Source organism: Lissotriton vulgaris, chromosome 8, assembly GCF_964263255.1.
Source record: "Lissotriton vulgaris chromosome 8, aLisVul1.2, whole genome shotgun sequence".
NCBI classification, from domain to species: domain Eukaryota; kingdom Metazoa; phylum Chordata; class Amphibia; order Caudata; family Salamandridae; genus Lissotriton; species Lissotriton vulgaris.
Genome location: NC_141696.1, coordinates 217,371,413 through 217,387,142, shown reverse-complemented (window position 1 = coordinate 217,387,142; position 15,730 = coordinate 217,371,413). Strand labels below are relative to the sequence as shown.

Genomic DNA, 15,730 nt, shown 5'->3' with positions numbered 1-15,730 from the left:
CTTATGCCTGCCTCACAGCAGGTGTAAGGCTGACTGGCAAGCACCATGTGAAAGGCCACATGCTGAAGTTGTGTCACTTTTGTGACACACTCCAGTGTCATTACTACATCTATAGATACATCAGAAATGCTGACGTATCTGTAACTCCTTGCAACATGATGCGTCATACAGTAAATATGACACATCCATCATGTCGCAAGGAGGGCACAGGGAAAACTGTTGCACCACTGTTTGCATGCAGTGATGCAACATTTTTCATAAATAAAGCCCCCAGTGCCTAACAAAAGGAATGTGTCCATTTGTAACGCAACTGGTGCTCGTGTAAAGCGCCCTGATACCTTTCGGTAGAGTTTGCGCTGTATAAAACTGCCTCAAAAAAATATTTGCGTGTGTCCATTTTACACCCCGCAGTACTGTACAACTCCTAATCGGGGGTCACAGTGTTTGCTGTGTGGGCCTGCAGACTGCCTGGATGGAAACTCCTGCAAACATGGCTGCACTGAATAAAGCGCCCTCACGTGAGCGCGTGCCCAGGTAGAATTCCACGCATTCCTGGGCTGAGACGTCCGCCAGCGCTGGCTGCAGATAACACCGCTGCGTGCCTTCCCTTGCCCCCCTGACGGCGCTGCTGGTAAACAGGCAGGTCTAAAACAATTGAGGGGGGTGTGGAATCCCTTCACGTGCGTGCTGCTGAAATTAGGTTGGCAAATGCTGAGAAACATGTGATTGTGACTGGAGGCACATTTTATAGGTTAGTTTTAATAAAAGCCGTATATCTATGAAATAACTTTGCCTGTCGATTGTGTAAGGCCATCCTCAGTGAAAAGCATTTTGGCATTACTCCGGTTTAAAATGTCTACTGACTAAAAGTGTGCTTTGTGCTATTGTACATAAAGCCCCCAGCTACTAGGCCGGCGACGAGGGAGGCGCTGTATGAAAGAGCAATAGAGAATTTGTTCACTAACTGGTGACACCATATTCTTATGTATTTTATTGACAACATCCCCTTTTTAATGGAACATCCCTTTCAACACAACCACGTGTGCTCTTTCCTTCCGGAAGTCCTGATGTCATTAGAGTTTTGGACATAGAGAGGCTGCCCAGAGATGGGAGGTACATAGCTGACTTTCAGGGTTAAATAGGAAGATTTCAGTTTAAATCTTTGGTTCTCAAATGTTTTAACTTGTTTTTGTGTAACTAACAATTTACAAAAATATAGGCATGCAAGGAAAACAGAGTATAGTTTAAAACAAAACTTTCAGGTACCAAATACAAAACTTCTAAGAGATTAGGCCCACCAGCCACTAAATAGGCCAATGCTAATAATCCTAGCACTATGCTTAATTTGTAAAATATTAAGTGCCAGGGCTCTGACCAGGAGGCCACTGCAGCTGGCACCACCCATCACCCTTGCATTGCTGCCAAAACAACTACTAACCATCCCTCTTACATGTAGATTATTACAGGTCCCCAAAGCTAAAGGAATGGCTGGGGAGGTATGTATTAGCATTTACTTTATATTGATTTCCCAAATAACTGTTGTGCTGCTCATCTCTAAATTACATGAGCAGCTCCACCTTGTGGCAGACGGCCCGAAGTGGGCTGTTGACAATTAGGTGCCAGTGTAGAGCACCGGAAACCAATTAAACTCCTCTTCCACTAACTGCACAGTCTGATTGTTTCTCCGCCCACCCGTCCTAAGTGCTATGAGGCCTCAGGGTAGAAGTGCGCTCTATAAAACCCCATTTCAAATGCCGGTGCTCAGCACCAGAAAGCACAGGCTCAAATTAAGCACTAATGTCCAGCCGCAAACCACTGACAATGAAAAATCACACCTGTAAAGCATGCAACATAAATGCTGCAATGAGATTGCTGAGGCCATCCAGTCCTACAGTATTGACGTTTCATCCCTCCCCGAGACCTGGATAAACAAGTCCTCTTTACCTCTGATGGACATACTGGTCCCCTCAACTTATTGATCAAAGGACTAGACCACAAGGGCCCCACTGGTTGACAGGTTGCAGTAATCCACAGAAACTCAATTCATGTCAAATGTTTCAGATCCGAACATGGGTCACATGGGTCGCAAAATCATTTACTTCATGAATATTATGTAGGCAGGTTTCAATTTTAGACCCGGTGAATGAGTTCCAATAAAAGAGATGGGGATGCCTGACAGGCAAAACAGACCTCTGCACTAGCATTTACTTTCCAAAATGGAGCCCATGTTCATTGAAAGCACGGATGCTGCTAAAAAATATTTCCCATTTCGGAGCACATGGGAGGGAACAAGCAGTGATCGTCTGGACCACAGCTTGCCCCTGACCAGATCGCTAACATGATTCACAAAGGGGACGGTGTCCAAAGAGGACACCTACTCCTTTGCAAATCACTTACCACCCCAATTTAGAGCTTGGTGGCACATAAATAGATTGCAACCACAATTAGAGTCCCAAACCACTGACACATTCTTTTCTGAATCAGAAATAATAAAGAAATACTTATTTAATACTGCCCCTTATTTGCAGTTCTGAATTGATTGAGAATGCTCTTTTAAGAATCTGAATACATTTTTCCCCTAATAAAAATACTTTTCCACCCTAAAATAAAAAAACCTTTGTGGTTGCAAACCCTGTGCATTAATGAATGCAGGGTTTGTGACCACAATCGGACTTTGTACATCTGAACTATGGTACCTGAGAGTTGTACAACACTTTCAATGGAGGATGGGACATGAATAAAAATGTCTATATGAAAATGAAATAAACACACATTTTATGAATGAGGTAAAAAGTAGCAAACAAAGCTAAAAGTAAATAACTAATTGAAAAGGCTTTGCTAGAGGAGTCTAGATAAAATGTCCTACAACTAACAGGGAGCAGTACCTTGGACATTTTTAATTATCAAGTACGGCAAATAGAAAGGCATACACTCCTCTGTGGGTAATCAGTGCAGGACCAACAGGTTGGCACAGGTACTGCTGGATCTCTTCAGCCTGAGCACTACCCTTGTTGCCAGATTCTGCTGCCATGTTTCTATGTTTTGGGGGCACAGCATTCGTCCAAATTGTTTTTTTGGTAACTCTCTAGAATGGCATTCACATAGCAAAGCGTATCACTTATGAGAGCCCATGCCTCTATATTTTACAGGGCATGTTATTTCAAGGTATGAAGCACTTGTTCACACTGTTTCAAGCAGAACCTGAATGGGCCACTATGTGGGTTTCAAAACAAGGATACCACAACACCCAGAGGCTTTTGGCTGTTTTGCCAAAGGAAGTTGGAAGTCCAAACGGTTCAGGGCTCTTAGGGTATTCCCAAAGTGTATGGATAGGTCTGCCAAAAATTCCTCTTTTTTTGTCGTTAAACTTTCATCCACTGTCATACTTCCAAAGGGCATGCCATATAATCCACTTTATACATTGGAAAAGTAATCATGAGTGACACTTATACAGTGATAGATTTGCATGTTGTTGGCAAAAGGGAGAAGCTCTAGGACTCTGACCCTAACAATGCACAAGGTGAAAGTATACTGAGTTGAACACTGCCAGTATATCTCAGAAAACAAAACGGGGCTTAGCCCTTTCTGCTGCTACCAGTACATCATCACATAGTCGCCAAAGCACTGTTCGGTGCAGTGAAGACGTGTAAAAACAGACTGATAGAGTCCAGCTATCCATGTCCACCCAGAAAGCCCTGAAAATGGGAAATGAATACTTTTCAAAGAATTCTTGATAGACTGAGTATGCCAGCAATTGGTTACTAGTTTTGAAGGTTGTCTACATAAAGGTATTTATTTTAAATTGGAGTATCCAGGACGAATTGCATTAAGTTGTCAGGAATGTGTCCTGAAAGCAGAAATTGATTTATGTTATTGGTAACACATGGTATGGTAGTATGAACTTTATTGTGTGAATTCTTTTAAACTTCATTACAATGTCCATTAAGTTGAATAAACATCATATGAGAGCATGAAGTATCATTGAATTAAGTTGACACAAGGAATGGAAATGCATCCAAATATACTTTAAGAGCCTGAAAAATTAATTGAATTTGACTAATAAAATGCTTACTTCATGAAACATCCACATTGTACATTAAGATCGTTAAAAAAGACAACTTGTATGAAGTGATCTATCGCTCTTCCACTGCCAAAGTGCATCAGTGGCCGATAAAAATGTATACATTTAAGAGAATTATTCAACTGCCTATACATACTGTCTAGCTGCAATGTCTTTGATTTGTCTTTCAAAGGCTATATCCATAATTCTTATCAGCTTTCCAATAAAAACATTCAATTGTGTGGAGAAACGTGCTGACGTAGCCTCCTTTACTGTCCACAGTAATAGTTTCCTAAATGACGGTTATAAATATTTACTGGGAATGTCATTCAAGCCGGAACAAAGACATATAATGTGTTCTAGAATTTGTTTAGGGTGGTTACATAGTCTACAATTGGTGGTGCAGGATATAAAATTCCAAGAACAATTAAACTCTTTCGGAGCGATGTATAGTAAACAAAATCTTAGGAATTTTTGTTTTGTTTTTAGTTCTAAGTTGGCAATCGATGACCTGCTGAGCAAGCTTGAAGTAAGTTTCCACAAGGAGCCCGTATGTTTGTAGCATGATATATCCAATAAATCTCTTATTTGGAAGGACTTTGTAGGCTTCCCTATTAACATATTAGCGGGTGGACTTTGGCATTATCGAAAGAACCTTTACAAATGGTAAAATCCAGATGTTAAATTCTCTTTGGGTCACCAGTTAAGGGTCTGGCAAAAGCTGATTTGCCAATAACTCCCAAAAGGAATTTGTAAGATTAATGAAGTACCCATGGCGACTATACATTATCAATGTTTTAATGTTAGAATGACTATCCATGCCTATATTCGTAAGGGTGTCGCTGCAGTGCCTAGATTCTGCTTTTCTGAACATTTGAGTCTATTTGTAGTGCATTTACATGTGACTGTAACCCATCGCCCTTGTTGCATTTGCTTGTTGCATCTCAAGATCCTGCAACTGCTAGGCCTTATTTTGTTTCGAGTTGGGGGTGAGTCTTCCTGCTGCTAGGTGCCTGTTACTAATAAACAGTTGTGCTCTTTAGACTGTATAGACTGTGTACATCAGTAGACTCTGAGGGGCACATGTTTACGAAGGCGCACTTTAGCCGAATGAAATCATTCAAGATTGGCCGATCTACCTCTGTGCGGGAACCGGGTGGATACAACAGTCCTTGGGGAGAATGGGAGGGCTTATAATGTTGAGTGGTCTGCTTTTTTTCCTTTCCCGAGCTGCTTATGATTTGCCGGCTCATTTTCTAACTTCCATAAATGTGCTGCTGCCAAGGGTTTTCCAGAAACTCACTCATAAATGAAGTTTCAAGCCCCCTTCCTGATAAACAAGCAAGGCTTATTGCCCATAGTGGTCTTTAATTAATTCAATTGTTTTGTGCAGTGACAACCTGACCCTAGAAACCACGTTCACTGCTAGTAACTTCATGGGTGAGAGAAACACAGTTTAAAAACCTGGAAATCATATTTTACATTAATTTTGATATATTTTTCATTATAACAACATGTTGCAACTGCTTGCACATGGTTAAATCATATATCTAAAATTGAGGACAAAAATATCTTAAAACACAACATGGTGCTGAATTGATTGTTTCAGTTTTTCTTTAAAAATCTTCGATTAAGGCATTGTAATAAAGGGTGAATCATTGGACGTGAATTATTTTATGGGCAGGTTCATTGGATATTCGGCACAGTGGTGCAAATACTGAGTGGGCATCAAGTCCTTGGAGAGGATGGAATAAACCCAATACCAAGGATAAACTTATTTTGCCTTTGAGAGACTCAGGCAGTGCTCTGACATTTCCCTAACACAGGCAGGCGGTGATATTATATTTCATTAGCTACTGGTCTAAAAGCAAGTGCCCTGACACGGATCTTGACTACAGGCTGAACTCTTAAAGGGAAGTCCAGACTACTTTAGGGATGTGCCTCTGGAAACCAGCCAGGACTCCAGCTGAATAATTTGTTTAGAGTTCTTTCCAGTCATGGTTAAATGGCACAAGGTGGTGGCAAGGGATTTGAAAATGCTTTGCTTAAAAAAAAAAGGATGAGATTATCCCTTGAAAAACAATGCCTTTAAAATCAATCCCTTTAAAAGCTATCCCTTTAAAATCAATGATCTTCTTCAATCAGTCAAATGCCAATTATTGGTTGTTAATTGCTCATTCCTCTTCCTAAAGGCTTTCACATCTTCCTCAGTCTTTATTAGTACCCCTTGACAGCATTTTAATCCTGCTATGCTGCATTTGCATCTCTTGCAATGTTAATCTGCTGCTCCATAGCTTTATCTCTAATGTCCCCTCCAACCTCAAGCACAGACAGCAAATTTTGGTTTGAGAGTGCTACAAATACTTCAATTAAATCACATTTATGATCAATTGAGGAAAATAAGGACACAATTCACATTTGATGTGTAGTTAATACACCAGAGCATATAATATTCAGTGCCACCTTAAATGTGCTCAATGCAAGAAAATTTAGTGTGGCCATGTAAATAATAATTTTCAATTATTCGTGTTCATTGAAAAAGAATAGCAAGTATTTAAATCCCCTTTTTGTGTTGGGCGTTAATCTGTGAAATAATGGATTTTGGGAGAGACCCTTCTGCTGAGTCTTGGTCAATTTACTCACACACAAAGACTTCAAATCACTTTCCCATGAATAGCAAAGCAGTAATTACTTAATACTGCATTCAGAGAAAATAAAGATTATGCTAAACGTTTAGCAGGAATTTGCAAGATGCAATTCGCTGTAAGCTTGTACTAAAACACATTTCTGCCTTTTCAACTGAAAAGAAAGAAACTGGTTGCAACAGTCCTACGCTTTTAATTTGATCACAACCATGTGATAAGAATTTTATACATTTGTCAGAGACTAAAATACGTAGGAAAAGTAATTCCACTAAATTAGACTATAGAAATGACTTGTTCAAGTTCTCTCACAATGAGGAGGCCCATTTACCTGAGTGTGAAAATTCTCAAATAAATGGGTTTGTGAGAAGCCAATTAGGAAGAATAAAATAACCTCTACCAACTCCTGAAGAAAGTCACCATTACATTCAGACAGGTGATGCATGGGTGAGGGCCATGCACCACTAAACCCTTCCACCAAGGTTGGCAGTGGAGCTAAGGTCAGATGCAAGTAGGCTTGCTTACTTCTGTATCCAGCCGCCTGTGTCTAGCTCCTGGAGGTAGAACAGTGCGGGAATGGAGCCATGTTTCAGAAGTGAGTATAATTGTAATAGGTGTAAAATGGATACAGGCCAAAATTGTCCTTGGATTGAAGACCACAATAAGCGTCTCGCTAGAGCTATGTACATAAGAATATTGCTGAAGCTGTTGAGGAACCATAGGTTTCATGAGCCAATTAGACAGGAGCCACCTACTGTACCATGTCCTAGAAGGCCATTTTGACCATGATTGTATAATGTTGTTGCAAAGTTTTGATTGACGCAGAAGAATCACATTTTATGTTACTTAGCTTGCAAGATATTTTACTGTAAATAGTTAAATCCCCATTTCCACATTTCCTGCCCTTTAACTTTTACATGCTATTACTATCTCTTAAATCAATGCGTATTTCAATATAAGCTGGTGATTGCCCATGGACCTTTATCAAGGAAGAGATGAAAGGAATGTGTAAACGTATTCATTTCAGCCTTGCCAATCTCTGATACGCCTTTATAATGGTTCTCTTAATTTTTGGCCAAAATCTTTCAATTGGCAAAATCTAGGCTTTTACATCTCTGTATATAAAATTGAACTGAGGGGTTCCTATGAAGGTTACATGTTCTCTTATCATTTTCTAAGCACACGTAAAAGCTCCTCTTGTCCCCATTAAAAAAACGGCATTACCAATGCTATACAGATGACAATCCCCCTTTAAGTAATTTCGAACAATATAACAACCTGACTTGGTTTCTAGGGAGAACTAAAGAGTGAACGGATGATTGTTTTAACTGAGATCAAGAACCTCTAGGCTCTGTATGACGACAGGTGAAATTGCAGCGATCATGTTCAATAAGTTACAAAAAACTTTTCTTTCATCTAACAAGTCTTGAATCTTCAATCCATTATTATGAGCTCTATTTCAACTCCTGTTTAGACAGGGGTGCTAGTTTAAAGTTGGAAATGTAAGAAATAAGGTGGCTAATTAATAAACAGCTCGAAATGCTGGAGCATGGCTGACAAAGGTAGCCTCATGTTTTCTAGGCCAGTTGAAATACACATTTTATGATTTACTACTAAAGACAAATGTATAGATTAAGCACTGGTTAGGATTCTTGTTCTACTCAGCAAAAATACAATTCTTCTAAAAATACACTTTGTCAGCATTCAAATTTAGGACAGTGAGCTGTTGCAGCCATGCATCCTTGTTCACTGTCCTGCAGAGGAGAAGGATTAATTAAGGCCCCGCTCCTATCCCCATTACAATAAACAGGGGATCCCAGAGCAAGGGAGGCCACGCATACATTAGTCTAAAAAAACATCTCTTTTCCTGTCCAGTATTTCCCCTTATCAGTGAGCAAAGGAATCCCTAAAAGTTGTTTACATTCCACTTGTTAGCTGCCAAGCAACTGAACAGATAAACACAGATATCTCTGATCAGCAAGCAACCCAGGAGGTACTTTTTTCATACAGTTTTCCACCTGTGTTAAAACTGGTCAACAACTAATGTAATGCTCAGATAATTCTATTAATTATTATGTCATACAAACATCACATATGTCAGCATTGCATCTTGCTGCTAAGATCCATCACTGTCATTAACGGCCCTCTCACCGAGTTATACGCCTGTGTACAGGAGGGGGCCTATAACGAATGAGGTACAGCTCAAGGCAAAGGTGCTATAATGCTATTATTACATTCCACCACTGAGGGTATAATGTTGTAAATTAATAGGGATAGAAACACCAGCATGTTGAAGAGATTTTGTACCTACCTTTAAAGACCCTCTACAACTTACTCTTTCCAACGTAGCTCTAAAAAATTCATTTATTATTATTATATTTTCATATTAATTATTTTCTTGCAGCTATACAATATTACACAGTTTTATTGACATTCTTTGAGTAAACAGTATGGCACTCGCATTCAAAATGTGATCATTGCCTCAGCCTTACCTCAAGAAAGTGCTCTGCTTGCTGTTCCCGATCCAGTTTTCTTATTGTTGTTGTAATTAAACCTGGAAGTGAGAACAAGCAAAATGTAAACCAGTGTTTGTTAGATGGACATCCACCTATCTCCAGTACAAAACAGCAACAGTGGATAATTAACATAAATCGCGATGCTGTTCATATTCATCAATTTCTCACAACATACATGGTCATATGTTTCAACCATTTTGAGGGCGCAAGCACTCCAAATCAGTCTTTGCGACTACAAAAAATAGTTTTTGCTATTTACGAACAGTAGCGGCTTCTCTGCTAAGGCAGAGGAGCGCCGACTCACTGGAAAAAGGGGAAAGCGGAAAAATAAAATTATAATAACATTGTGTTATTAACATTTTATTTTTCCCTTGTCAGGTAGGTTTACGGGGCGGAGTGGGGCTGTGCTATCATCACAGCCAGGAGGGGAGGAGTGGATGAGGCATGTAAGTGTGCATGACGGTTTGGCCGGCCATCTTGCGAAGCGGTCAAATGAATCATGGATGCCACAACATTCAATTTCTTTGGAGCAGCTTTGGAGGTGGCTCCTCAGACGGCACTGAGATCACCACCAGATACATGGAGATCTTTAAATATGGCATGCGGACATCCAAGAGGGCAACAGGGGTTGTAATCTTGGTGCCCCTGTAGGATGACAAACCACCTGCTAAATTCTTTAAATGAGGCCATATGTCTTTTGGGCTCCTCTAACCCGGATGCAGTGGGGTTGCACCTTGACCACCTCCCATTCTGAAAGATGAGCCAATGGAGAGGTCTTGTGTCTTTCATAGAGCTTCATGTGGGTGAGAAGAAACAGGGGCTGATACATTTATTCCTCCCTTCACTTTACATCACACTACACTGAAAATGCAACTCGCAAACCACATCAAAGACTGGACTCAACGTTGTGGTCCCTGCTCTACTGCTACAGACGTACGAAAAGGGTGGTGTGGAGGGAGGGATGACGCTTGCATACAATGCAGCAGGGAGCAACATACCAGGCTAAACGTAGATATTTTGTACGTTATACCTGAATTATATGAGGCTGTACCTCCGCATATAATGTTTCATTGAGAAAACAGGATTATACATAGACATATGAGAGAGCATCTCTACACACAAGACTGCGCTGGTAATATGAGGCAATATACCTAAGCATACAAGATGGCACCCGCACATATGAGGCAATACCTGACCATATGACACTAAAACGGGGCATGTGAGGCTTCATCTGTCCATGTAACAGAATGCTGGGCAAATAAAGCCACATCTACCAAAGCATTTGGTACTACACTTGTGAACATGAAGCTACAGTATTGTAATGAGGCTGCACTGTACTTATAAAGCAACAGCTATCTGTGTGATCACATACTAGTGCTTATGATCCTGCACTGGGCATACAAGGCTGTATTCCTTCATATAGAAGAATACATGTTTGCACAGGTGTAGCATCTGGTATTAGGCTACCAATGTGCATAAAGGATTATGCTAAGCATATGAGGCTTTAGTTTTTCTATTCAGACTAATATGTGCGTATGAGGCATTATGTCTGCACATTAGGCTACATTGGATATATAAGGTTGTACGTATGCTGAGAGGAATATATACCTGTGTTTCGGAGGCTGACGCTGGCACATGACGAGATACCATTACATATCGAGAGTTCTCCTAAATAGCTCTCGAAGAGTGGACTGACCTGCTGTTACACATACGAGCCTCCTCATCACTTCTTGAATTCCACAAGAAGCTGAAGACCTGGCTTTTTGAGTACCCCCACAAGGCTAGCTCACACCTGCTCAACACCAGCACATCCTCCCGAGTGATAGTGCACTCGACAAATCTGCATTAGATATATGGTTATGCCTCTGCAATGTGGGATGTGCTGATCATATAAGGCTATATACTATAAGCTATGAATCTATTGTGTGTTAAGCATTTGAGGCTGTACCTGCTCACATCATTAAACATGCATGTGCCATGATAAATCTGTACTCAGGAGGCTCATGTCTGTATAGAGGACCATGCCTTCACATGTGAGGTTTTCCATATGCCACATGGTGAAGAAGAGCATAACAGGTCACATACCAGAACAATCGAGGCTATTACTTTATATAAGGTGCTAGACCTTGCACCTGAGACAGTACAAACATCTATATATTTCCTTATGAGGCTGCATTGGAAATGTCAGGGCAATACCAGGACGCAGGGAAGTTCTAGACCTTTGCTTGATAGGCAGCACATGGCACATGAGAATTTTTATGAGAATATAAGGACAAAGCCGACCATATGAGGCTTCACACAAGCCTAACAAGCTGTAATGGCCAACAAAGCTAATTCTGCATGTATGCCTCTATACCTGCACCTTTTCGGTCCTACTCTGTATTAAACGTTAAATATGCACATATGAGGCTACCCCCATGCATCTGAGGCTTCAGCTCCACTACCCAAAGCTGCACTCGCTTGGAAACCTGTTCCTGAATTTACAAGACTATCCCTAAGCATTTGAAGCTACGATGAGCATCTATTTTGTCGCCGCAGGCTATACCAGTATATCAAACTATACCTACATAAATTAGGATGTTCTGAGATATGAGGCTGGACCTATAGTTAGGAGACGGTAGCCGAATTTATGAGACAATACATATAAGCCTTTACATTGGAAAATAAGCTTCTACATGGGCTTATCAAGTTCAACTAGATAAATGGGCGTTTGATGGCCTATAAGGCTTGTTTATATGAAGCCAACCTTTGGTGACTGAGCCACGTTCATATTATAGCCTAGAATCTGGCATCCTAGCAGCACCGTATCTATTATATGGCGGACATTAAAATATGTTTTCTGGCTAAGTATTTTTATTATAATTTTAATAACATGAATTGCACAGTAATGCAATCTCCTGTTACATCAGTGCCAAAGATCATGAGATGTCACTTCCGTTGATAGCACCAAAGTCAAAACTATGTGATGTAATTTCCAGAGATATCTTTTTAGGGAGTCAAAGGACACTGGTGTCATTTGCAGTATCCCTGGCTTTACAATGAGACATCTCCATGGAGTTCCATGCCTTATTTATTCTGTGAATGACTTCTCTAACTGGTCTGTTCTTTTGAGGTTGGAAGTGAATGAAATCCTCACGCTAATGCCACTTCACCACGGTCACTAGAACTTAGATAGTCATCGCCTAGAGCACTCCAAAGGCATGTCTTCAATACGGTGCATGATTTATTTCACATTTAATTTATTGTAAAAGTAGTGCAATCATTGATTTAGTTGGTGTTTTCTATTCGCCAATTTTTCCTTTCTATACCTTTCTGCTGTTCTGTGTAGAGTGTCATTACATGCCAATGGAATGAATGGGGAGTCATTCCTTATTTGCGATTAGCAAATAGCGATTCGCAAATAAGGATGCGATTTCAAGGGTGCCAGGGTGTCCAAAGGACACCCTGTAGCACCCCTGAAATGGTAATGTACACAGGTGTTGCGAACACACATGTCCAAAGGACATGTGTGTATGTAACATACAACTTAGAAAAATGCACTAAAGTGCATTTTTCTAAGTTTTCAATATTTTCCAAGTAGTTAGACTTCGCGGTAAATAGCGGCCCCAGATTGCGAATTCGAAATTTTTAAATGGTTCATGAATTGCATTTAAGGAATCTCAAATTGAGATTCCTTAAATGCAATTCATCGCAATTTAGCAATTTCTATAATTGCGATTTGTGCATTTGGGAGGATGAATCCCAAATGCAAAAATAGCGCTCGCAAAGGGCCAGATTCTCAGAATCTGGCCCTTTGCGAGCCGATTTCGGCTTGATGAATCTACCTGGTCAGACGCCCTGATTGCAGAGTGATTTCTCGCTGTAAAGGAGCCGCCAAAGCCGCTTCAGCCTGTAAACACCAGCAGTTCCTTGTCCCATTTATTGCCCTCAGGATTCTCTCCTCACAATTTGCTCATGTGTTGTCAGAGGTCTTTATTTGCTTTCTCTTTCTCTTGGTGTCTCTCTTTGGAAAAAAAGCCCTGACTTCATCAACTCTGGTATGCCAGTCACCTTTATTACCCTTCGATTACTGCAAGGACGTGTTTGGACAAGAGACAGCTGTTAAGATACTTTGGTAAGTTATTGCAACTGCCACAGAAACTACAGGGTCACAGGTTTGAAACTCAGCGCTCTGACTCAGCCTTTCATCTCTGCAGGTCAATAAAATGTGTCGCCTTGAGTAGGGTAACAGCAACGCCTGGTATTTGCATCACCTGGCTAGCACAGTGGGGTTTAGTGCTGCATAAAAATATATTTTACAGTGTGTATAGTGTCGGCCATCACTGTACATCTCGGATGGGACCCCTCAATTACAGAATGACATCTACAGCATTAAGATGTGTGCTGACCCAGTAAGTAGTATTACATTTAGTTGTGTACTCACATTTTACAGTCCTTTAAAGTGACTGAGCTCAAAGCGCCTAGAAGGATGACTGGAAGACCTTTAGCAATTGTACTGTAAACTGAAATGCTAACATCACGCCTAAACCGTGCAACTTATTGTCTTCTATAAATTCCTGGAACCACTCAATAAGTTATTTGAGCTTTCATTTCCTCACTCACATACCATACACACACACACACACATGCAAGCGCACACACCTACACACAAGTGTTTTTTTTTGGGGGGGGGTTCAAATCTGCTTTATTGGAGTAAACAGAGTATGGTACACAGCTTGGGTCGCCTACAACCCGGAGGCCGGCAGCAGGAGAAGATGAACAATACACAGCCTAGAAGCCGGCATCCCGGGGGCCCGGCGGCACATTACAGACTTATATGACGCTGGTTCCGCATCCGGTGATGTAGGACAAGTAAGGATGAGCAGCAGTTGAACAGATTTTTTCGAGCGAGAGAAGAGCCTCACTACTTTTTTTGAAGTTTGTAGAACAGGAACCAAAACACCCCAACTAGGTAACAACAAAGAGGCAGTGCATGACCGTGTAGTAGTGATGAGTGATAGTGGTGTATTGCGGTAGTCCGGGCAGGTAGTGGCGTGTGGGAGAAATTGCGTCCAGAGCTTTCATCCCAGTGCTGTAGAAGTCAGTAGAGTTTCACCTTGAGAAAGCGCAGGGTGTCTCGGGATATCGCCCGCCAGATGTGTGAAATCGTGTCGTGATTGCGAGAGAGGGTGTACATGCTCAGAGAGGAGGAGGGGGCAGATCGATCGAGGCAGGGCAGCCCGCATCACCAGGGAGTCCGCGGGGGCAGGAGGGCACACATAGAGAGGGAGGGCTGAAAGCCACATCGGGAGTTATAGGTTAAGTTCTGGGAGAGAGTTCAGGGTGCCGTGGAGTGGCAGCTAAGTCGCCCGATTGCGCGTCTTCGTTTGAGCGCCTGAGCAGGTAGTGCACCAGAGGATCCCAGATGTCTCTGGGCCGACATGAGAGAGGCAGCAGCTCAGCAAAGGTGGTATGCTGATCCTGGCAATATGTCAAATCCGTAAGCCAGTCCTTGAACTTGGGCGCCCTTCCCCTGCTCCAGCGGCACGCAACACGCCGCTTGGCCAAGAGCAAAGCTGTGTCAACAAATTTTCTGCACTCTCTAGGCATTTGCATCGTGTAACCGAGGATGGCTATCAGAGGGTCCGCAGGGATCTCCTCTCCCACCATCTCCGCAATGGCCTCCATCACCTGTCGCCAGTAGTGGGCAATCTGGGGGCAAGCCCATGCCAGGTGAAGAAAATCAGCATGATCGGCGCGACAACGCTCGCAACGGTCATTATCAGCCAACCCGAATCTATACTTCCAGACCGGCGTGTAATATATCCTCTGAAGGAATTTGTAATGAATAATTTTCAATCTGCAGCTGGCAGAGATGCGGGAAGTCAGTGTACAGCAGTGTTTCCACTGGTCATCCGAGATATCAATGGCGAGTTCAGCGGACCAGTGTAGCCGGGCAGCGGAGACCTGCTCTGGAGCAGCACCGCGGATCTGGCGGTAGAGCCCAGAGAACAAGTGGGTCCTGTCTTGCGATCCCAAGAGGAAGTGCAGCGGTGGCAGGATCTCAGGCTCATCGGGGTAGTCGGGCAGGATGTCACGCATCCCAGCGCGTAGCCGAATATAGTAAAAGAGTTCGAGGGGAGTATGCTCATGCGTTTTAAAAAATAGGTCAGCGGACTTGAAACGATTCTCGTGAAACAGATCACCCCAGCAGGTGACTAGTAGTTTATCACAGAGTTGGCGGAATCCCAGTTCTGATAACAAGGAAAGTTGTGGATGGTAGGTGAGTGGTAGTCTGGGGGAGTAGGGCAGCGGGCATAACAGTCGCTTAGCGATACGGCGCCATGCATCTAATGTGCAGGAGACCGAGGTATTCGATGTGGTGATGGATGTCTCAGGACAGTGTAGCAGGCCGTTGAGGGGGAGTGGGTGCACAATCCAGTCCTCCACCGCTATATGTGGCATGAAGGGAGTAGGAGCCATCCAGTGGTAGGCAAAATGCGCCTGCGCGCACTGATAGAATGGTTCAAAAT

At 42.2% G+C, this 15,730-nt stretch overlaps 1 protein-coding gene across 1 annotated transcript in view; it reads right to left on the bottom strand.

Moving 5' to 3' along the window:
- Positions 1-15,730, bottom strand: part of FAT3 (FAT atypical cadherin 3) — a 764,758-nt gene that overhangs the window by 364,632 nt on the left and 384,396 nt on the right. The window contains exon 4 of the mRNA XM_086933989.1: positions 9,195-9,256. Within this exon, the coding sequence (XP_086790115.1) occupies positions 9,195-9,256 (62 nt within the window). The remainder of the gene's footprint in view (positions 1-9,194; positions 9,257-15,730) is intronic.